Raw genomic sequence first — 23,139 nt, 5'->3', positions numbered from 1 at the left:
AGACCTGACTGAAATTTGTTCATCCATAGAGGTGTTTTAAAATGCATTTAACTTAGTGTTTCTCAGTCTTGACAACTTTAAGCCATGTAAATGTAAACTCCTAGAATTCTGGGAATTGAAGTCTACACATCTTAAAGTTGCCAAAGTTGAGAAACATGATTTAGCTTCAGATATAGAGTATGCTAACTGATTGGTTCAGAGAAGCAGAGGATGAACCATAGAAAACTTCAGGCTCCTGATCGCTTCTTTGTTTTCTTTGCATTTGCATACAAAGGCAGGAAATATCTTTTCATTGTTAACTTTGATTAAACTGCAACTTTAACTCAATCAAAAGTTAGGAAACAAGGATTCATTGTAATTGTTTATCGTTATCAAATCAGGATTTGAAATTATGGCCACCCAGAGTCACCCTGTAGGGGTGATGGTGGCAGAACAATTTAATAAATAAATAAATTATAATATAGTTCTTAAGTTTGTTAATTGCGAACAGTTTTTGTTTCACCAATTAACTGAAAATCAACAATGGATGCTTTAGATTCCATCCATCTGCATACTCTATGCATCTAAAGGATGCCAAGCCACAATTTTGCGTCACATCCAAATGAGACCAATCCAGATGCATGTTGTGTGTGTATGTAGGCACATTTAGATGTGTTTCAAAACTATGGCTTATACAGGTAGTCCTCACTTAATGACTCTCCTATTAAGCAACCATTTAAAGTTACAACGGTGCTGAAAAATTAACTCTACGACCAGTCCTCACATTTACAACTGTCATAGCATCCCCATGGTCACATGACTGAGATTGTGTGCTTTGCGACCAGTAGATGTTTATGACTATCACAGTGTTCCATGATCATGGAAATGCCATTTGCACTCTTTATTGCTGACTTCCAACAAAGCCAATGGAGGAACCAGCAGTAAAATCACAGGACAGTCTTATGTCATGTCTTACATAATGACTGCAGATGATTTGTTTAATAATCACAGGTCATAAGCCAATTGTGGTCATCTGATGCCTCACTTAAGAACTGTGTTGTTTAATAATGGGGTTGCCAGTCCCAATTGTGATCATTAAGTGAGGACTACCTGTTATTTACTACTTCTATATTTGGAGAAATCCTTCCCTCCCTCCCTCCCTTCCTTCTTTACCAGGCTTACCATGTTGTGAATAATATTTGAAATCTGGTTTTGATTGGAGTTCTATACATGCAGTGTATATATATACTGCATTTAACATTTTCTTTCTAATACTAACAAATTATTTAAAAATTTAATTATATTTCACTTTATATAATTTGAACAAGTGTTTTTGCATGGTGAAAATGGACTATGGCAAATAGTAAATATTAGTAAATTAGCTTAATTCGTGTTAGAACAAAATGATTGGAACAGATATAAACAATAATTTTGCATGAACAATAATTGTGTGTATTCCTGATAGGATAATAATTAAAAAACAGAACTTCCAGTAACACATTTTAAAGAATACATTTATCTTATTGAATATATTAGCCAACACTGCCTATTCATTCATTACTGCCCATAGAGAAAATCTCAACATGGTGAAAACCTTGGACTTTCTCACTTTCTTCTTAGAGCAGAAAGAAAACAATGTGGAATTGAGACTGCACTGTGCTTATCTTATTGAGAAGTGTTCTGTTGCACATTAAAAACAAATGTACTCTAATAGAATCTTCTGCTGATCTTCTGCTAAACCTGATTTTATTTATCAGGTTTATAAAGTTATCCATAAACACTCTGGGTGGCTACAAGAATAATAAAAATAACAATCAAATAGATAGAATGATGGATATCCAGGAGACCAACAAAGTTTCCATACCTAACATGCAGAGCCCATAAAAAGCCTGCCACCCATTTTGCCCAAGGACTGGAGAACATATTTACTGTTTTCATAAGGCCAGGATAGAGACTCTGTGGGATCTTGCTCCAAAGGAGGGACAATAAGATTAAGAAGTCCATTTATTGGGTACTGGTGATACTGTTTAATTAATGGGACACAGAGCATGTTTCTGTCCAGTTGAAGAAACTGCCAGAGACAGATGACTACATCAGTGGAAAAAAATGTTCTACATGCAATAAAATAAATATCTTGATTAATTCTCATGCAGTTACATCACAATCAAAATAGATCTTGGGTACATATATACAAACTAAACAATATTCTGTTCATTAGATGAAGTGAGCTATATTCCATGAAAAATTAAGCCATAAGAAGATGGTCAGTCTTTAAGACGACATTAAGTACTTTTTAAATTATTTTTTGTTGCAATAGACTTAAAGAATTACTCCTTGGGAAATTATACAAATTTTCAGTAATGTGTTAGGAAGATGAAAATAAAGAAAATCAGGTAATTGAATTTGTTATTTTTTTCCACGCTCAAAAGATAAAGAATCTGAATGTAGAAGATGGGGTGTATATATGTGTGTGTCCTAGAGAGATTGAGATTTCTCCATGGAAAGTAACAAGTGAATTAATATATAAGGCAGTCTTAAAGATATTAATTTTGCCAAATATAAAAAAGATGGTGTATATAAAGAGAAGCTAGTATAACAAAACAACAGTACAGTTGACTTTTAAAAAAATATTCTAGCAGTCACTAAAATATATTTAGAGCAATATAGAATATATATGAGATAAAAAAAAAACAAATGGCTATTTTAGGGTCCCTATATTAGCAAATATTTTTTTAAAAAGTTTTATCCTAGTTTTATCCTTTCATTTCCTCCTATATCTATATATTTCCCTTTCTTCCATTGGTAACCCATTAAGCCTTGAATTCTAAAGCGTGTTAAAACTTGATCTCACTCACAAATCTTGGAAGATTTTAGTTACTTTGAACAAAAGTTAGCATTATCCTACTGTGGCTTTTGGGTTTTGGCAGTGAGTTTGCTTTAAGTTTGCAAAAAATTATCTCAAATATTTTAATAGGCACTCAGTAATTTTGCTAACAGCCGTGGAGCAGCAAAACACTTAAACCTATCCTGTAACTATTAACTTGTACAGCTGTAGCTTCTTAAACAGCCAAATATATGCATCATTCTTCACATAATTAAATTCAAATCCATAACTTGTGAAGATAAATATTCTTCCTTTGCTACTCTAGCCAACCTACTTTGCATGTGAAAACCCTAGCCAGAATACCACTGAGAAACAGAACATATTTTTTAAACATTAAAAAACAAAAATACGACTTTGACTAATGGGTTTTTAGATGAACAGCTTTCTGCCTTCACCATCACCTCTCTGAAATACTGTTTGTTAGTGGAAGTTCTGTAACATACATATTGCACTGATTTCTTACAGAAGGAAAGAAGCCAGAGAAGTTACTGAAAGGATCCTGCTTGCTGACCGGTCGAACCAGTAATGTACGTCTGTTCAGCTTGTCAGTACAGGAAAGGAAGACACCTCCACATTTCCCCAGAGACCAAGAATCTTCCCCAAAGCTTGAGGTGATATAGATAAAAAAAAGCAGAAAAATAAACACTGAGCCTTAAGGGGAAAAAAACTCACAGGCATTAAAAAAAATTAAGCCAAATTCTGAAGTCTGAGTTTTCTTTGTGAGGCCTTCACTTCCAATATCACAGATCAAATGATTTTTTTTAAAAAAGAGAAATCATGAAATTGAAAAAGATGTCACTGTTTCATTATTTGGAAGCAACAGCTCAGCAGAACAGCAGCAACAACAACAAAAATCAGGGCTCAAGTTAGAACATGGCTATTCAGGGATAATGTCACTTGATTTGCTTTTCAATTATGAACAAAAGAAGTTTTATTAAAATGGAAGGAGATGGATTAAAAGAGCCACAGAACTTGGACAGAAACAAAACTCAACAGATTTTTCCCATCCACCTCTGCAAGAGCAAATTAACATCGTGATGACTTACATCATAATTGTTGCAATCATTCTTTTTGTAATGAAAATAAAGTCATATTTAGATTTTAGGGTAATTATTTGGTTAAATGTATTATTCCACTACATAAAAAGCTCACCACAAGCTTTTCTTTGCATTGTAGAAATATCCCTTCAAAATGTCCAGATTGCCAGCCTTCTCCTGGTCTGGAAAACATAATGTTCACCTTATCTATTCTAAGTAGCTGTTCAGAATTTAAACATTTCAACTACATAAAAACATATACATTTTATTTAGTCATTCATTGATTGATTCAATTTCTATAGCCACCCATCTTGCACAAACAATTCCAGGCATTAACCAGGAAGGGGGGGGGGGAGCCGCAACATAATAATAAATAACAATGCACAACAAAAATGAAAATAAATAAATTTTAAAGTACATGCAGCTGCCATTCAATTTTACATGTACCTGTATAGGTAGACCTCAATTTACAACCACAATTGAGCCCAAAATTTCTGTTGATAAGCAAGGCAGTTGTTAAATGACTTTTGTCCCATTTTAGAACCTTTCCGGCCACAGTTGTTAAGTGAATCACTACAGCTGTTAAGTTAATAATACAGTTGTTAAGTGAATCTGACTTCCTTATTGACTTTGCTTGTGAGAAGGTAATCACATGACCCTGGGACATTGCAATCGACATAAATATGAACCAGTGGCCAGGTATCTGAATTTTAATCATGTGACCATGGGGATGCTGCAACAGTGTGAAAAACAGTTGTAAGTCCCTTTTTTTCAATAGTGTTGTAACTTTGAACGGTCACTAAATGAATGGTGAGGACTACCTGAATAACTGCACTAATATTAAAATATGTATACAAGGTTAATTTCAACATTAGTTGTTTGTTTGTTTGTTTATTGGATCAATAAACTGTTTCAATTCAAATGTTATAGGTCAGTGATGACTAACCTTTTTGCCGTTGTGTGCCAAAAGCGAGGGGAGTGCGGGGGGTCACACACGCGTGTGCCCACATGCATAATTTAATGCACTCTGCCCCCCGTGCATGCCCGCATGACCCCCCCGCACTCCCCCCACTTTTGGCACACAATGGCACGGTGGGCATGGTAGGCCCGTTTTTCGCCTTCCCCAGGCTCCAGAGGCTTTCTTGGAGCCTGGGAAAGGCGAAAACAGCCTTTCCCACCCTGCCGGAGGCCGGAAACAGCCCTTTTCCTGACTTCCGGTGGGCCCGGAAGGCTAGAAAATCAGCTGGCTGGCACGCGCATGTGCACTGGAGCTGAGCTAGGACAAAGCTCGCGTGCCCACAGATATGGCTCCACGTGCCATAGGTTCACCATCACGGTTATAGGTAATATATAAAATAAGTCAAAATTACAGAAAAAAATAATATGGAGAAAAAAATGAAACAATAAAACAGCAATATTTGGTGCAACTTATTCTAGCTGTTTACTTCTAAAGGCCTTCCAAAAAACCCAGATGTTAACAGATCCCAGAAGCTTGTGTGAACAGGCCATTCTTTAAATGCCTATCTTGGTACCCCTCTTTTAGTATCTCATGACAGGAAAGAGTCATTAGTAGATATTATTCACACAGTTCAGGCAAGCAGAAGTTAGTTGGGATAGGTGGTCACTAAACTAGTCAGACCTCAATTCATGGAATGAGTTATTGGTGATGACCAGCACCTTGAATTACATTTGGAATAAGCTAACAACTATTGCAGCTCCCACAGCAATATCATGGTATTATTCTGTGGGCAAAGGGCAGCTATATATCTTCCACCAGCAGAAGTTTCCAGGTTGACTTCAAGTGCAACTTCAGATACAACACATCTCAGAAAGCTAATCAAGATTTGCAAGCTTCTTTTCAATATTTAACATTCTACAAAATTTACAAACTTCTGGGAAAAATGCAAAAGAAATGTCTAATATCTACAATGTAGACATATGTTAAAGACATATGTTTCATCTGAGAAGAAAGTAAACTATATAAATGTCTCTTTAACAGAGGAAGAAATCCCTCTTTTACAGATCTTAATGGTAAGACAAATTGATAATTGAAGAACTGATCCACAAATAATTATCTCTTAAATCTATGACTAATAGAATGGAAATAGTCACAAAGTCTGGGACATCTCTCAATATGCATTCCTAGAGCATAATTTCAGAGGAAAAATATAGTAACCTAATAGTGGATTTTAAAAAAATCCTTGGAAAGGGAAAGGGAAAAGAAAAAGCAGGAGGAAACTAAAGTTATTTTGACTAAAGTTGCTCCAGGTTCAAAACAATACCTATATTGTATACTGTATAAAGATGCAATCTGAAAAAATATATAATGCTAAAAAGCAAATACAACTTCATTAAAAATGTGAATTAAATAGGATAGTCCTGTATTAAAGAGTAGAATACACAGATCCGTAATAAGTAGACAATTACAAAAGAACCTCTACTGGAAATATATAATGCCAAGGAAGGAGAATATTGTATGCAGAAGCGAATGGAGGTATGCTAGCTGTTAAATAAAGATAATACAAGCAATTCTGCGGAACATGTGTAAAGAATAGTCAAGCAGCAGGCTAAACTTTTGGGGAACTTGGGGAGCAGAAAAGACAAGGTTCAGAAACTGCAGCACAGGTAGGGAACAACAGACATTGTTTCCAGGATCTGTCTTCTGCCCAAAAGGTTTATGCAGAGATTATTTTAAAAATCCACTCATACTCAGACTCTGCTTGCTGGCTTTTAAGAGAAAATAATCTACTGAGGGGAAATGGCAATCTCCTAAATAAGATTTTATTGAATTTAGCCTTCTAATCTTGAATTAGCTTTGTAATCTCCTATTGGCAGTAATATCCTATTGTCTTGTGGGCATGGGTTTCTTCGGTGTCAAGCCCTGTCCAAAAAACAATGTTCAGATCTAATATGTCAAGTCAGAGATCACATATAGATTTTTATTCTCATCAATTCCTGGGATTGACTGGGATTCTCAATATGCCTGTAAACCAAAAAATTAATTTTTGCACTGATAAATACTTCAGAGGAAGTCGACCTTTGTCAGAAATTTTTAGTAAAGTCAACACTGTTTTCTCCCTGAGCAAGTAGTAATACTTGCTCAGCTACCTAACAGTAGGTCTTCTATTGGCTGCTCTACCACTAATGCTGGAAGATGGAGAATGTAATTTTGGAAAAAATAAGAGGTGCATTTCATAATTGCACAGAACAAGGTAGAAGCATAGAGATGGGTTATGCATTATTTTGTAGTAAATCAAGTAAATCAGACTTTTTAATACACATATATTGTTCTAAGATAGGGTTGATACACTCTCTCAATCAGGTTGAGAATGTCAAAGTATTTAGGAATTTAGCTGCATTCCTAAACCCTTGAGATGGTTTTTCCAGAACAGTGAACTGAAGTGATGATACATTAAAACATCCCATGAAGTCTGAAGACATTTCAAGAACAGTTGTTTGATTTCATTAGTGGCAATGGAAGAATCAATTCACAATAATGCATAGCCAAGGACAAAATGTGATAAGTTGAAGAATGCTATTATATTAGTATGTCTTTGAGTGTTTAGAAGCTCTGTAATTAAATCCATATAAATTACTTTTCTCAGATGCTTGGCTGGGTCAAGACATGAGAAGATTCAAGGATTTCTCAGCCCTTCCTCACATTGGGCATGCCTCAATGTTGTCCTTAATCTCAATCATAACCCAAGACCACCAGAAATCATGGGAAAGGTGGGGGTATTTTGCATAACCCAGGATGTTCTTCTGCTTGATGATTAGTACACAATGTATTTTGTTCATGGTGTATGTATTTTATTTATATCTTGTCTTTTTCCAGGAGCGTGAGTCTGCTTACATGAGGATTTCCTTTCCTTTTATCAACACCTGATGATTTGAAAAGTTAAATGAAACCCCAGTGCAGATGGTTTTCTTCCTAAAACTTGTGTGACATATCTAACTCCAGTTCAGATAAGGTACAAAGTCAATAAGATAGAATCTGTAGCCTGGAATTAAATGAATAGTATAGTCACAGATGGTGTACAGGCAGCTGGTTTGTTTCTTCTTCATGAAAACCATCCTGGAGAAATTGACACTTTGCCCACAACATAACTCAGGTTCTTCTGATGTTGCAACAGCAGCACTAGGCTGCAACAGCTGCAAATACCCTTGATATTTACTGGAGAAATATTTTGTTTTTCTGCAGGAACATTGCATTTCATAGAATCTTCACAGTGAACTTAATGCTACAGGAAACAGGGATTTTAGGTACTACATTGAATTGAATTTATCCCAATTATTGTAACAACCATAGAAACAGAAGGAATGAATTTTCCAAGGCAATTCCATGTTTGTGAAATACAAAATTCACAAAATCACTAGAACAAAGGTAATTGTGGCAGTGTCTCACTGGGATATTTAGGAGCACGATTAGTCACCACTTCAAACTGATTACCTTTTTAGTCCTAGAGTAATTTGTTCCCATTTGCAAAGCATCTTTTTTTCAAAGATATTCATAGTAAATGCCCAGCCTGGTTTTCTTTCCAGAAAGCTATGGTATAGCCCTTTCTGCTGTGAAAGTGCCATAGCAGCTGAGTACACTGGATTCATGGCACTTCAATATTTGTTATGCCAGTGTTGACTGTATTAAACTTCCGGTCATCCACTGATCTTAAACATATGCCAGGAGGCAATATATATTCTAACACATCCAACATCTTTTCTTGACATTGGCATATGAGGCAGCCTATTCCAGGTAAAGACTTATGCAGTAAACCAAACGTTGCTGGACTAGGCACCTAAATGTCTCTACTTTCTAATCTCCTCAAATCTCTCCTACAAACAGCAAAGTAGTGGGATTTACTCCAACAGATATGAACCTGCCAATCAATCAAAAGGCCTGTCAGAGAATTGATTTAAAAATACACTTGTGTATAGTCATCCTGCAGCTGCATACGTACTGCATGAGCTGGAATTTTGGGGAACTTTTCAGCACTTTAGACAAATTTTGCAAGTGAGGCAAAAAGGCATTTTCACTCAGGTAACTCAGTTACAAAGGCTGACTCAACTCCAGTCTATTTAGTTATCCCTGCATAACTTTTATAATAGTTACTTGAACAAGCTGATCCATCTGAGTATCTTGCAGCAATACTTTAATTTCAAGAATAGTCAGTATCATGTATGTCCAAGGATATCCAGCATAATGTGATGTGACAAACTAAGGTCAATGATTCAAAAGATACATACACTGAACAGAAAAGAAGTAGACTCGTTCACTTCCACTTCAGGACTGAAAACAACAGAGGCAATACAACCTATTCAGAGGAGCAAGTATAAGAAGTAAGCAGGAAACAGACTAAAGTTCAGGAATCCAGATGGATAGCAAAGAATGTGTGGATAAAAGTATTTGAGCAGTGACTGTGCCTTTGCAGTGGAGGATTGTAATACTTATTCTGGGCTGATGTTCACCAGGAATCAGTATTCCTTCATTTAGTCAAGCTCTCCAGTTGCTCTGACCCCTTTTACCTCCAGTTCTACTGATAGACCAATAAGATTCTACTTTGCTGAATTTTGCTAACTATTGTTCTACTGTCTGTATAATCCACCCCAATATTTTTTCAAATATATCTTTTCTCCACTAGTTACATATTTTAGTTAAAATAACTCTATTTCAGGGGTGTCAAACTCAATTTTTTTTTTAATTTGATTTATATATCACCCTACTCCCGAAGGACTCAGGGCGGTGAACAGCCAAAGCAGTAAAAATACATAAATACAAAATTTAAAAACAGAATAAAATCGAATTAGACAATTTGGCCCAGACAGATTAAAACACTCCAATCATTTAAAAACTGATTAAAATTTACATAATTAAAAAAGAGGGAAAAGATTAGGCCAGGCCTGCCTGATGGAATAAAAAGGTCTTGAGAGCGCGGCGGAAGGTGCGCAGATCCGGGATCCTCCGTATCTCCGGGGGTAGCTCATTCCAGATAGTAGGTGCCCTCACAGAGAAGGCTCTCCCCCTAGGGGCCGCCAGTTGACATTGTTTGGCCAACGGCACCCAGAGGAGCCCCTCTCTATGAGAGCGTACCAGCTGGTGGGAGGCTATTGGTGGTAGTAGGCAGTCCCGTAGGTAACCAGGTCCTAAGCCATGGCCCTCAATTTCACTGAGGACCGCATCAAGTTTGTGTTTGACCTCGGGACACCGGATGGGCGTGGCAGGGCTGGGGTAGGTGTGGCCCCATTTTTGGCTGGGCTGGCCTCCTGCAACCCTTTTCCAGTGAAAATGGAGCTCAGGAGGGCCGTGCGCAGCCCCCCGAGCTCCGTTTTCATTGGCAGAGGGCTATAGGAGGCCACCCTGGCTGAAAACAGAGCCTGGGAGGGCTGCTCTATTTTTGCTGGCAGAGGCACTGCAGGCCAGTCCTTTGCTGTTTCCAGGGCAGCCCCATGGGCCAGATCTAAGCACTGAATTTGTCACCCCTGCTCTATTTAGTTGGTTATCTATACATATGCATTATGCTTGTTTCATCATTTCATGTATTTCATCATTTTTTCCAATTATTTTTCCTCAGTTTGGAATAGTAGCATCAGTGAACAAACCTTTCTTCTTCTCAATAACTGTTACATCAGCCATGTTATGAATAAGATTGTTTTATCATAAATTCCTAGAGCCATCTTTAGTTAATATAGATAACGAGATTTTTTTTTTTTACTCTTTAAACTTTAAATAGTAATAATTCTTTTATATACAGGAAATCCTCGACCTACGTTCAGAAATGGGACTGGAACTTCCATTGTTAATTGATGAAGTCATTAAGTGAGTCACACTAATGTTATGACCAATGGTGAAACCTAAAATTTGTTACAACTGGTTCTGTGGGCAGGCTTGTTGGGGGGGGTAATGTGATTGGGTGGGCGTGGCCATTTTTTTTTTTTACTTTTAAAACCATTTTTTCTACAACCTCTTCGGCAAAAATGCTTTCAAAAGGCTCTGACGATCCCAGCTGAGTTGCCTGATCAGCAGAGACTTTTTTTCTTTTAAATGCCTCTGCTGATCAGGCAACTCAGCTTGGATCGTCAGGCATCGTCTTGGATCGTCAGCTTGGATTGTCAAACTCAGCTTGACGATCAGGCAACTCAGCTGAGTTACTTGATCATCATAGGCTTTTTTTCTTTTAAATGCCTCTGACGATCCAAGCTGGGCATGGGGGGGGCAGGGATTTTTGCTGCCGGTTCTCCAAACCACCCGCCTCCATCGCTACCGGATCGGGCAATCAGGTCCGAACCGGGAGCATTTCACCCCTGGTTATGACCTTCCTGTCATTATAACTAAGCAAATGACTGTGGTTAAGTGAATCTGGCTTCCACCTTTGACTTTGCCTGTCAGAAGCCCCCTGGGAAAATCACAAATGGCAATCAGGTGATCCTGGGACACTCCATCATAAATACATGCTGGTTGTTAAGCACCTGAATTTTGATCATTTCACTGTGAGGTGCTGCGATGGCTGTAACTGCGAGGAGCAGTTATACATCACTTTTTTCAGCACCATCATAATTTTAAATGAGGCTAATCCAAATGGCAGTTCATATATTTTCATATTGCTGATTAGAAGACTTCTGCTTTACTGAACAATTCTAATCTTTGCTATTTCTTATATATAAAATACATTTCAGCAACATAGCACTATTACTATTACACTATATCTGACACTTTTAATCTGAGCAACAAAGTATTAGAATATAAGAGGGTTTTTTTCATGGAACATGTTATGAATATTATACCACCACAGTATCAAATTTCTACAATTTCAGCTCACAAAAATCATACACAAAAGGAAGGATATCTCTCTTTTCTATGGCAAGATTAAAATTTCATTTCATTTTTTAATGATAAATTAACAACCTTAATTAAGAATATGACAAAATGTTTAATAAAGAAGCAAAAAAGGAAGGAAGGAAAAGTATATATGAACACCAGAGATTGTGAAAGAAAAAGATAGATAATCAACTTAGTAAGGAATGTATCTGCCTAATGAGTCAGCCCACAACCTTTGTAACCAATACTATCACGAAAATATGTCATGGCTTCTTCTACAATTTCCAGGCAAGAGGGAACATTTCAAGTTAAAAGTGAAGTACAGGGAAGTCATTGCTTAGTGACTACAGTTCAGACCAGCAATTCCATTACTAAGGGTGTGGTTACTAAGTGAAAAATCACATGCGTATCATGTGACCATGACTTGCAAACCAAGATTGTAATATTGATATGTAGAATTATGACATAGTAATATAATTTCAAATATGTAGCCTCAACCTTTCAGATCAATAATTATTACCATTTAAACAATATAGTATGTTTCTATATGAATACTAATGTAAAATGAACATAAAATTCTTACCTATTTCTGTAGTGGTCAATGTTGAAACTTTCTATTTTACACTTTACTTTAGTGTAGACATCTTGTACATCTACTGAGGCACTGAGATCTTCTAACTCACCAACCACACATATCTCTGCAGTAGCCAATAAAATTAACCAGTTCACCAATAAGTCACATGGTTATTTTGTAGAAATGGAGAAGAAAATAAGTTTGCCTTAATTTCAAACCAATATTATTAAGACAAATCTTAAACAACTAATAATTCCCCCCAGAAACTATGGAAAGTTCATGTATAATTTGGTTTCCCCTACTCTTAACCTTATCTCCCAATGGGCTTAGTATACAGATATTGTATTCATAAAGGAGAGGGACAGGGGCTGAATTCGGTTCCACAAACAAAACCATGGACCTGACTAAAGCTATATGCATACAAGTACATGTTGCTAAATGACAGTATGCATATACCCACTACTATAAATCCATCTAGTTATATAATTTCTAGCTGCTATTATATAACCTATGCCTTTTAAAAGACAGATCAATCCTAAAGCGGCCATTACAATCAGTACATGGTACACAAAATCACTTGTTCTATAGCCATATTTAAGATTCTGCTGACTGGGATACGATGCGTGGAAGGACATCAATTACAGCCTCAGTGTTGATAAAGCATAATTGTTCTATTTATCCTACTATCTAACATAAAGCTGGCAAACCATTGGCTCTGGTCTTACGCAGCATGCATTTTATAGTCCTCAGACCCATCCAGAAATATTATTCAAGTCTAGTGTCAAAACAATGACACTAGACAATGAACAAAGTGATTTAATCTGTCTTCTTCCCTCAAACATGGAAACAGGATATGCTAAGCTTCCATTAGGACAGCATATTTAAGCAAATATGTAAGACCAATTCTGTTCCATTTGCTTTTTAAAATTAAATGTAATACCTGTGCCTTTGTTTTCTGGATCTGGTGCAAATAACTTTACAGTAAGCTTCGGCAACATCCACTGCATCCATAAACTCACACGTCCACTTGAGATGCCAATATTGCTTGTTGTTTGCTCTAAGGTAACAGAGTCTGAGAATGGAGAATCATCACCACCTTGGAGGGATTCACCCTGAGAGAGAGAGAGAGAGAGGGAGGGAGGGAGGGAGGGAGGGAGGGAGGGAGGGAGGGAGAGAGAGAACAAATTAAAAAAATTCTAAATTTAAAATATCAACCACTCCTATGGTACTCAAGTTAATAAAAAAGTATATTTGAAAAAGAAATTCTGACATAGAAAATGTACATGTAAATAAAATATTTTACAAGATATGGCTTATTAATTAAGGGCTGTAAAGTGAGGAAAGACTCTGATGTACATTGTTATGAATACTTTCTTCTCCGGTCTGCAAACAAAATGTGCTGTTTCTAAACTGGTACCATTCTAAAATGATACCAGAAACTAGGACATAAAACACTCTTATCCATTTTTACATCTTTCACACATTCTGAGGAACCTGCTGCTGAGAATACTCTGATACATACATACATACATACATACATGGATATAAACCCAACCCATTCATTTCTGATATCCACAGATTTACTAATTTATCTAGCACTGCAACAGATGTCATAGTTAGAATAATAGAAAACCATGGCAGATATCTTCATCTACATTTAAATTTCTTACAGTGGTGCCCCCTATTTCTATAATGTTGCCTTCTCCATCATAATCCAGAGAATCAACTTCCAGAAAATGTATTTTTTGCAAAACTGAACCCCCTCCCAATGCAATGTAATTAGGAGTCAAAGAAAAAAGACAGCCCTATTTAATTAAAATCAAAATATTCTCAGTATTGATTAGAAGTGAAGTTCAAGAAAGTTTTTATTTCTCTGAATAGATGAACTATTCCCAACATTTTATAAAAGAATTATTTTCTATGTGCTTGAAAGCAGGATACATCTTATTACACCATCTTAGCTGAATATGCCAAATTGTAATCAATAGACTACACAGAGAAGTTGTGCCCTTCTCTCCATACAAATACATTGGTCTGTACTAATTTAATTAAATAAATGATTTTCATGATAACAAATCTAACCTAACACTAATAAACAAAAATATCAAATTGCATACAAAAATAACATATATGCCATGGGAAGATTGAATTCTTAAAAATGGCTTGCATTCAACTGTTTTGATACTTAATCTAAATGCAAAATGTTCTTTTATAAAAATATGTTCGTGTTTAACATCTGGAAGCTACATATACCAATGTAATGTATGATTTAAAATAATTATTGTGGGAAAATGCCCAAATTGAAATATTCTAAATTCATTGATGATCAATCTGTTCTCATTGTAAATAAAAAAAGCAACAGCTTTTTTCTATGAAAGCATGATTGCACTTTAAAAATATTCTTATAATCATGTGATGTGTTTCACAGTTAATTTCAAAGGCTAAAATCTGTATCCTAACAAAGGCAACAATAAATCTCACAACAGTTCCAAGATCTCAGATGGTATGAGGTAAACACTGCATTTTATAATGCATTTTATAATGAGCCACTAAAGCAGAGATAGGCAACCTTTGAGTTTAGGGCTTCACTTGGCTTTTGAATGGCAGGCCAAGGGCCACATCATAAAAAGAGGATGGGCAAATGACAGCAAACAAGATGGAAATGAAATGAAATTTAAGTTAATTTTCAAAACATTTGAAATAAGTCTGGCAACTTTATGAGTCCCTAGGGCAGCGGTTCTCAACCTGGGGGTCGCGACCCCTTTGGGGGTCGAACGGCCATTTCACAGGGGTCGCCAAAGCCCTCTCTCGCGCCCCCCCCCACGCCTTCACTCACCCTCACTCTCTGCTCTGTTGGATCGCCGGCCGTTCGCTTACCCCGCCCACCCCCAATCTATTGCTGCCTCCTGAGTCCCAGCTGACGGCTAGAGGAAAAAAAAATGTTTAAATTCTTGCCGCGGGGCTTCAAAGGGCCGCCCTATAGCCAGTGGTGGGATTCTGCCGGTTCTAGGGGGTTTGGCCGAGCCGTTTGTTAAATTGCTGGCTCGCCCCGCCCCTCCGCACCACTATTTACTGCCAATAAATAGTGGTGGGCGAGGGGCGGGCGAGCCAGCAATTTAACAAATGGTTCGGTGATTTTTTGTAATTTTATTGACCCGCGGAGCTTCAGCATAGGCTAATTAGCCCTTGATTAGATCGGCTCCCGACTCTCAGCTGATTTGCTCTCAGCTGTTTTGCTCAGGGCTCTGCTGCTTCCTTGCAAAGAGTCCTGGAGCAGATTTTTTTTCCCCTAGCTATGCTGAAAAACGAAACTGAAAGTAAAGCAGGCTGTTGGCTTTGCTGTTGCTGCAACGTTGGAAAATTAGGAAGGCAGATTTCTTTTCTTTTTCCTCACCAAAAAAGGTAGATGCAAACAATGGGAAATTTAGGGAAAAAGAGGAGAGTTCAAGATTTTAAAACACAAAAGAAAAAAAGCTCTATTTAACTAGGGAATTGTAATAATTGAGATACTATTAATTGTATATTGTGTTGAAAGCAGAAATGGTTAAGTTGTGGTTTGGAGGAATATATGGGGGAAATTATTTGGTTTATTATTATTGGTAAATATAATTAATTGATTTGTAAGAAATTGGATTGCATGGAAATAATTGGAATATTCATGTTCATATTGATATACAAAAAAGGTAGTTATATAACTAATTGATTTATATTAAAATGTTGAATTTATATTAAACAACTGTAATATTACATAATTAACCAATGTGAGGATGGATATAAAAATAGATCACAATGGGAAGGGGTATAATATAGAATAGAAGGGAAAAATTGAATTTGATTAAGATTAGAGATGAGGATGAAGGGTAATATTGGTTTTTTACAAAAATAGATGAGGAATAAATATGGCAAAAAGGAAATATAGAAATTGTAAATTTAATTGAAATGACTAAACACTGTTTAAATTTGTGAACCGGCCAAATACTCTGTTCAAAGAAAATACATTGTATGTTTGTATGTCTGTTTCTAATTATTGTTATTTATTCATATTTGTTCTTTTTTATTCTTTAAAGTTTAACAATTCATTCTTTATCTTAATATCTTTATATTTGTTTGGGGTTGGCTTTCTTCCCTTTCATCTTTTTTATTGTACAGCAATCTTTCTCCTCAAATCTACCACCTCTCTGTTTTCTTTCCTCCTTACTTACTCTTCCTCCCCCTCTTCTTCTCCTCCCTACTTCCTCTTCCTTTCTCCTTCTCCTCCTCTCTTCCTCCCTCTCTTACCCTCCCTCCTACTCTAATTTCCCTTCCCTTCCTTCATCCCTCTCTATTGTTGTATCCTTTTATGCATATGGACTACTCAGAGGGCTGAAAAAGTTATTTCTGACTGGTCCTCGCACTTTTGACCAGTCCTCGAACTTACGACTGTCCTCACATTTTACGTTTTTACCCTATCTTGTCACCATGGTGAAGAGAAGCAGTTGTGAAATGAGTGACACGGTTGTTAAGAATGCTACAATGGGCATAAATGATGACCAGTCATAAGTGCGAAGACCGGTCAAAAGTGTGAGGACCTGTCAGAAATCACTTTTTTCAGCCCTCTGGGTAGTCCTTTTGTGCACATGGACTACTCAGAGGGCTGAAAAAAGTGATTTTTGACTGGTTCTCGCACTTTTGACCAGATCTCGAATTTACGACTATCCTCACATTTTACGTTTTTTGCCCTATCTTATCACCATGGTGAAAAGAAGCAGTTGTGAAATGAATGACATGGTTGTTAAGAATGCTGCACGGGCATAAATGTGAGGATGGTCATAAGTGTGAGGACCAGTCAAAAGTGCGAGGACCTGTCAGAAATGACTTTTTTCAGCCCTCTGAGTAGTCCCTATACACATAGCCATGGCCACCCGGTCACATGACCAGCTAGCCACACCCACCCAGTCACATGACCTCCAAGCCACGCACACAAAGTAAGCTACGCCCACAGAACCGATAGTAAAAAAAAAAATTAGAACCCACCCCTGGTTGGGGGTCACCACAACATGAGGAACTGTATTAAAGGGTCGCGGCATTAGGAAGGTTGAGAACCACTGCCCTAGGGGGAGAAGGGCGGTATATAAATTCAAATATAAAAAATAAATAAAAAATAAAAAATAAATGAAGGTTTGGAAGGGGAAACAGCTGTATATCTCTGTACCAGTGAGGTTGTCATAGATGAAATACAATATTTGTCCATGTGGTATAAGCACAGATGTACTTTCTTGGTAACAGATAATTCAAATGATATTTGAATTGTTCTTAAATTCAGGAGAATTTCCTTCACAAACGTAAGAGGAATTTAGGTTGGCAAGAGCACAACGATTGCTACCATGACTATAATTTGGAGATGTTTCCCAAGAGCAGCTATTCTTTTTTTAGAAGATGTGGCCTTTTCCTTTGACTTCACTATAGAGTCAAAAACTTATGAAGTAGCAGGATATAATAGGAATGTTTGATTATCAATAGGTAAGTAGGTTGAAAATAATGCTAAACGTCTTGTAAATTAAAAAGCTAAATACGTAAGAATGCCGTTTACTTCATAAAACACAGCTGAATTTCAGTATGACAATTTGTCCTTTTTGGTAGTTTTGATCTATTTTTAAAGCCCACTTTAATCATAATCCATAATCTTGAACATTATTGCATTTTATTTTTTGTGTCCATTTTTCTCTAAAAATGAACACTTTATCATAATCTTTCAGTTTCCATATCTACTTTTATTTTAAATTTTATTTAAAAATGATTTATGCATTAGTTTTCTATTTGTATTCAAATGCATAAAATAAAGCTAGAATAAAAGTAAACTATTTTTTCCACCCTCCTCATACCAAGCTCTAAAATACACAATTTCATTCTTTGCCAATTCTTGCAAAATGAACCAAAATATAAGTATATTTTTCTTAGGAGAATTTATCTTTATTCATCTGGAAAAGCCAAACATATAAGGCCTTCATCCTTGATCTGCATTAAAGCTCAGGGATGATAGAAGTCTGGAGCAAATTACTGTTCCCCAAGGACTAAACACTTCCTCAACTGTTTGTACTTAAGTAAATAGTAACAAGTGGCCAGTTGTAGTCTGTACTACCTTTACTCAAATGCAGAGGAGGTTAAAAATGATTAAGTGTTTCTAAACTTTGGTTCTTAAGCCTCTCACTCAAGTTTTCATCTTCAGATCTACCTAGTTTGTAATTCAGGAATCCTAACAGCTTTAACTATATGGTGGAGCAGCATTCCCTATCAATCTGTCAAAATGAAAAGAATTATTCACAGCTGGATAATATAAATAAATACTTCATATGCTATTTAATGTAAACAATTTTTGGAGTGAGCCATACCTCCTCACCTTTCTACCACCGGTTCATTTATAGGAAGTCTTTTACTTGAAAGAGCTAAAGACACTTTCAAAATAATCATTTTGACCTCATAGAGAAGTAGTTTACTTTAAATGTGAAATGTATGAAATTTTTAAGAAATGTGCTTAGCGTACAGCATATTCTTTTTATAATATTCAAGTTTTTAAGTGTAAAGTGTATATAAGGGATGTATCAACAAAATAAAGGGAAAAAGTCAAAGTGGTTCCTTGACAATTTAAGTATGTCACAGGATTTCTATACTATAGAATTCCAGTAATTAAAACAAAAACATTAAAACCCTGAGAAATAAAATTTTCAACTTAAAGAGCCCAATTATCTTAAAGCATTAAAATGTTGCCTCCTTTGAGGCATATTAATCACTTATCTTGATATAGTCTGTAAACATATTCATTTTTTAAAAGATGGATTATTTTTTTAATATGGATCTTTAATATGTTCAAATACTAAGTCTTAAACATAATCATAGATGCTATATTTTAATGCTGCTTCCTCTCTCTAGTCTAGTGGATCAGAATATATTCAAGGAAAATAGTAAATCCAAGACACAAAAAGAGTGTGTTTATCTCCACAAAAAGAGATAAAAATTCTCGGACATTTCTATTACACGATCATAATGGTTTTAGCAGCTGTAGTAGTTTTTACTGCAGCCCCCTCAGCAACCTGCAATGACACAAAATGATAACTTGTACATGATCTTATAAAATAATGATCGTGATCATTTAGCAAACATATTTGGCCACCCATAATCAAATGTTTGAGGACAGCTAGGCAATTATGCAATCACTCAAGTGTTATAATTGTGTTCATTTGCTGTTCTTTCTTTAGGCTACCCAACTCACAAACTATGAACCACTCAGCTATGAACTACTCAAACTATCAACCACTCAGTTTAACTGAGTTAAAAAATAAATAAAAAAATAAAAAAGACACATGCATTCATAAATTTAAATGCTTTATTCTTTCATTACCAGTTTAATTCTTTATTATTTCATTACCAGTTTAATTCCTTGTTCTATCAGATCACTTATTTCAGTACCTCTGTAGTTGTCCCAATGTCAGCTGATGGACTACATGTACTGGCATCCAGTGGAGCAGTCCCAATACTACTTTTAACAGGTGAAACAGGTGGTACAGGTCCTGAAACAGATTCTGTATGTGCCAGAGACTGATGGAAAATTCCCTTCTTATGAATCTTATTCCAAACTTTCTCCATTAAATCTGTTAGTTCATATAGCAGTTGCACCTTAAATGAATAAATACATAAACAAATATGTCAACATTTCCCACAAATCCAACTTCATACAATAAATAATTGTATAATAATTGTATACAATTGTATACAATTGTATATTAAAAATAATAATTTTGTTACGGCCTTATTACAGCAGTATTTTCATTTGATACATATGGGAAAAATCTGCATAGAAAAAGAAATCAAATAACAGTAGGTAAGGCTGTAAGAACTACATCACCACTTGTACAGCTTAACGTGTGGTTTTAATGAATGAACAGTTAATTTAGTTTCTGGATTATTTCACAGACTTTCATAGAAGCTGCTACTTCAAGTAGAACTAAAACATCAGCAGCTCTAAAAACAAAAATCTAATTTATAGAATACAGGAGAATTCAATTTCTGTAGTAGGTGTGAAAATAGTCTCTAACCACAGAAGAAAAGAATCAACATTTTTAGAGCTATCTCCTGGGATATTACATCTATCTATTCAGAAAACATTCTGCATAATTTACTTACTGTATTCTTCAACTCAGATCTAAAGTATTTATGGAAAGTACTTCATAAATAAGCAATAATCATGTAACTTGCCATTTAGAATATTAAAAAATCCCATGGAAGTTGCACAATATATAACCATATCCACAGCTGGATGCCATACCCACTTGCCATTGTGGAAATTTTTATATATATATATATTTAATGAAGAAGTTTCAGCCTCAGGACACATCCAAAGAATGACGTTGGCTTCTAATGTGGGCAAAACAGATGCAGGGAAACATTGCTGTCTGTCTAGTTTTGATATAAAGCAGGACTTGATTTGTGGATATGAGAACCTAATTTATCCTTACAGATCTCCCTTAGCTGCTTTTGTATTGATACAACATTGGAGAATTTCCTTACACGCTGAAAAATGTACATTACTATTTCAATGTTTTAATTTAATACTATCATTCATTCATTCAATCAATCAAAAAACAAATCACTTTATGACTACCGATCTCAACAAGTTATTCTGAGCAGCTATAATGGCTTCTCCAGACAAGGAAATCCGGCTCCAGACTAGGGTGCCAAAGAGCATCAGGAGGATGCAGAGACTCCATGCCAGGAGTGAATGGGCAACAGGAGGAGAAGCCAGGAATATTGGAGACTGGCAGAGGAACAACCAGACAAGCACCTGGCTGAAGAGGAGAAAGAAGAGACTAACTGCTGCCTGGAAGTGCAGATGATCAGAGGCACAGAGTGCGATGGAAAAGCGATGTAGCTGCAGTCAGTCAGCAGAGACAAGGAGGAATTGCCTCCCTCAATGGATCCCAGAATGCATAGAGCCAAGCGGAGGGAGGTGCAACAGAGGTTGGTGAGGTTACTCACAAGGCATCCTCGCCCCTCCAACTTCCCTGTTGTGCGTGTGTTCTGACTTTGTGTTTCTTTGATTCTGGACCTGCTTCTTATTTTCTGACCATGCAATTTTCTGACCATCTTGAATTTTGTGCTTGGATTCCGGACTTGGACCTTGGCATTGGTTATTGTGTTTGGATTTTGGACTCGTACCTGGACTTTGGATTTTGTGTCTGGATTTGCAGACTTGTGCCTTGGACTTTGTGTTGCCTATGACTTTGTGCCTCGACTCAAAACTCTTTGGGACTTTGCGTTTAATGTAAGTGGGTCCTGGGAAATAAAATTAGGGGTTTACAGTGCCTCAATAAAGTATCCTAAACTCCTTCATATGTGTGTGCATGGACTGGGACAGGACAAAAGTATTTTTTTATATTGAAAGTTTACTAACCAAGATCCATCAAAATTCACTAAAGAGTTAGAACTGAATGTTTTTCCTGTGTCTCTCCTTACTTCGATAATCTGAATATCAATAATCAAAAACGAGCATAGTAGCATCTTTTCCATTTTATTAGAAGACTTCATCAGATCTATTGAGAAGCTAGACTGATTTAAGATTTAAATTAGCATGAGATAGAAGGAAGGGGAGGGAGTGGAAGATAGGCTATGCACATGCAGGTTACACATGACAGAAATTACAAGTATTTTATCAACACACAAACTGGAGTTTCCATCCTTTGCTTCAGCTCCGGTCGAGACTTGAAAGGAGGCCCCAACTGGGCATCCCCTGGGCAATGGTGATGTCACTGGCTAATCCTTTCAACCTGGAAGCGGTGCTTCCAACATGAGTGCAAAACAATGCAATGGCCATTCAAAGTTATGATGGACCTCCTGGGGGTACTTACAACCTGCTTCCCAAATTACGACAGATACGTCCTCTTCTGTGATAACATCATGCCATGTTGGACACTCAGCAACCAGCCCATGTGTATGGCCATTTGCAGCGTCCAAATGGTTACATGTGGGACGCGGTGGCTCAGTGGCTAAGACGCTTGTCAGCAGTTCAGCGGTTCAAATCCCTAGTGCCGCATAATGAGGTGAGCTCTCATTACTTGTCCCAGCTTCTGCCAACCTAGCAATTCGAAAGCACGTAAAAAATGCAAGTAGAAAAATAGGAACCACCTTTGGTGGGAAGGTAACAGCATTCCGTGCACCTTTGGCGTTTAGTCATGCCGGCCACATGACCACGGAGACGTCTTCGGACAGCGCTGGCTCTTCGGCTTTGAAACGGAGATGAGTACCACCCCCTAGAGTCGGGAATGACTAGCACATATGTGTGAGGCAGAGGTGGTATTCAGCAGGTTCTGACCAGTTCTGGAGAACCGGTAGCGGAAATTTTGAGTACTTCACAGAACCGGTAAATACCACTTCTGACTGGCCCCACCCCCATCTATTCTCTGCCTCCCGAGTCCCAGCAGATCGGGAGGAAATGGGGATTTTGCAGTATCCTTCCCCTGGAGTCGGGAGGGAATGGAGATTTTATAGTACAATTTAAATGCTGTTAGCTTTATTAACTTATCTTATAACCTTAAGACTAACAATGCAGAGATAGCTCCTATCCTAGTCAAATTTCATAGTTTCCTTAAGAATTGCACAAGCATTTGTTGCTGTAAACAAAATACAAATTCAGCAACACTTCTCCAAGGGCCTGAAGAAATATAAATTAATAAGTCATGACATCTTGTAACCCTATCACTGCACCAAGTACATATCCATTGAATCAAGTTTCTGTAATATATTTTATAAAATCATTCAGAATTTGTTATAATATTTCTCACTTTTTCATTGGGAATAACTACTTACTTGAAGATATGGCAAATTT

At 36.7% G+C, this 23,139-nt stretch overlaps 1 protein-coding gene across 2 annotated transcripts in view; it reads right to left on the bottom strand.

Moving 5' to 3' along the window:
* Positions 1 to 23,139, bottom strand: part of VPS13B (vacuolar protein sorting 13 homolog B) — a 328,745-nt gene that overhangs the window by 180,181 nt on the left and 125,425 nt on the right. Inside the window, exons 25-28 of one of the 2 annotated variants that reach the window (XM_034422515.2) lie at positions 19,728 to 19,934; positions 13,225 to 13,396; positions 12,294 to 12,408; positions 3,327 to 3,468 (exon numbers count right to left, since the gene is read on the bottom strand). In XM_034422515.2, coding sequence (XP_034278406.2) covers positions 3,327 to 3,468; positions 12,294 to 12,408; positions 13,225 to 13,396; positions 19,728 to 19,934 — 636 coding nt within the window. Of the gene's footprint in view, positions 1 to 3,326; positions 3,469 to 4,015; positions 4,083 to 12,293; positions 12,409 to 13,224; positions 13,397 to 19,727; positions 19,935 to 23,139 lie in introns of both variants that reach the window. The other variant, XM_034422516.2, reaches the window with a different exon arrangement.

The sequence above is a fragment of the Pantherophis guttatus genome, chromosome 3 (genome assembly GCF_059756535.1).
Source record: "Pantherophis guttatus breed Tessera chromosome 3, ASM5975653v1, whole genome shotgun sequence".
Classification (NCBI taxonomy): Eukaryota; Metazoa; Chordata; class Lepidosauria; order Squamata; family Colubridae; genus Pantherophis; species Pantherophis guttatus.
Note: the sequence above shows the minus strand (reverse complement) of the source record. Positions and strands in the feature narration are given on the sequence as shown.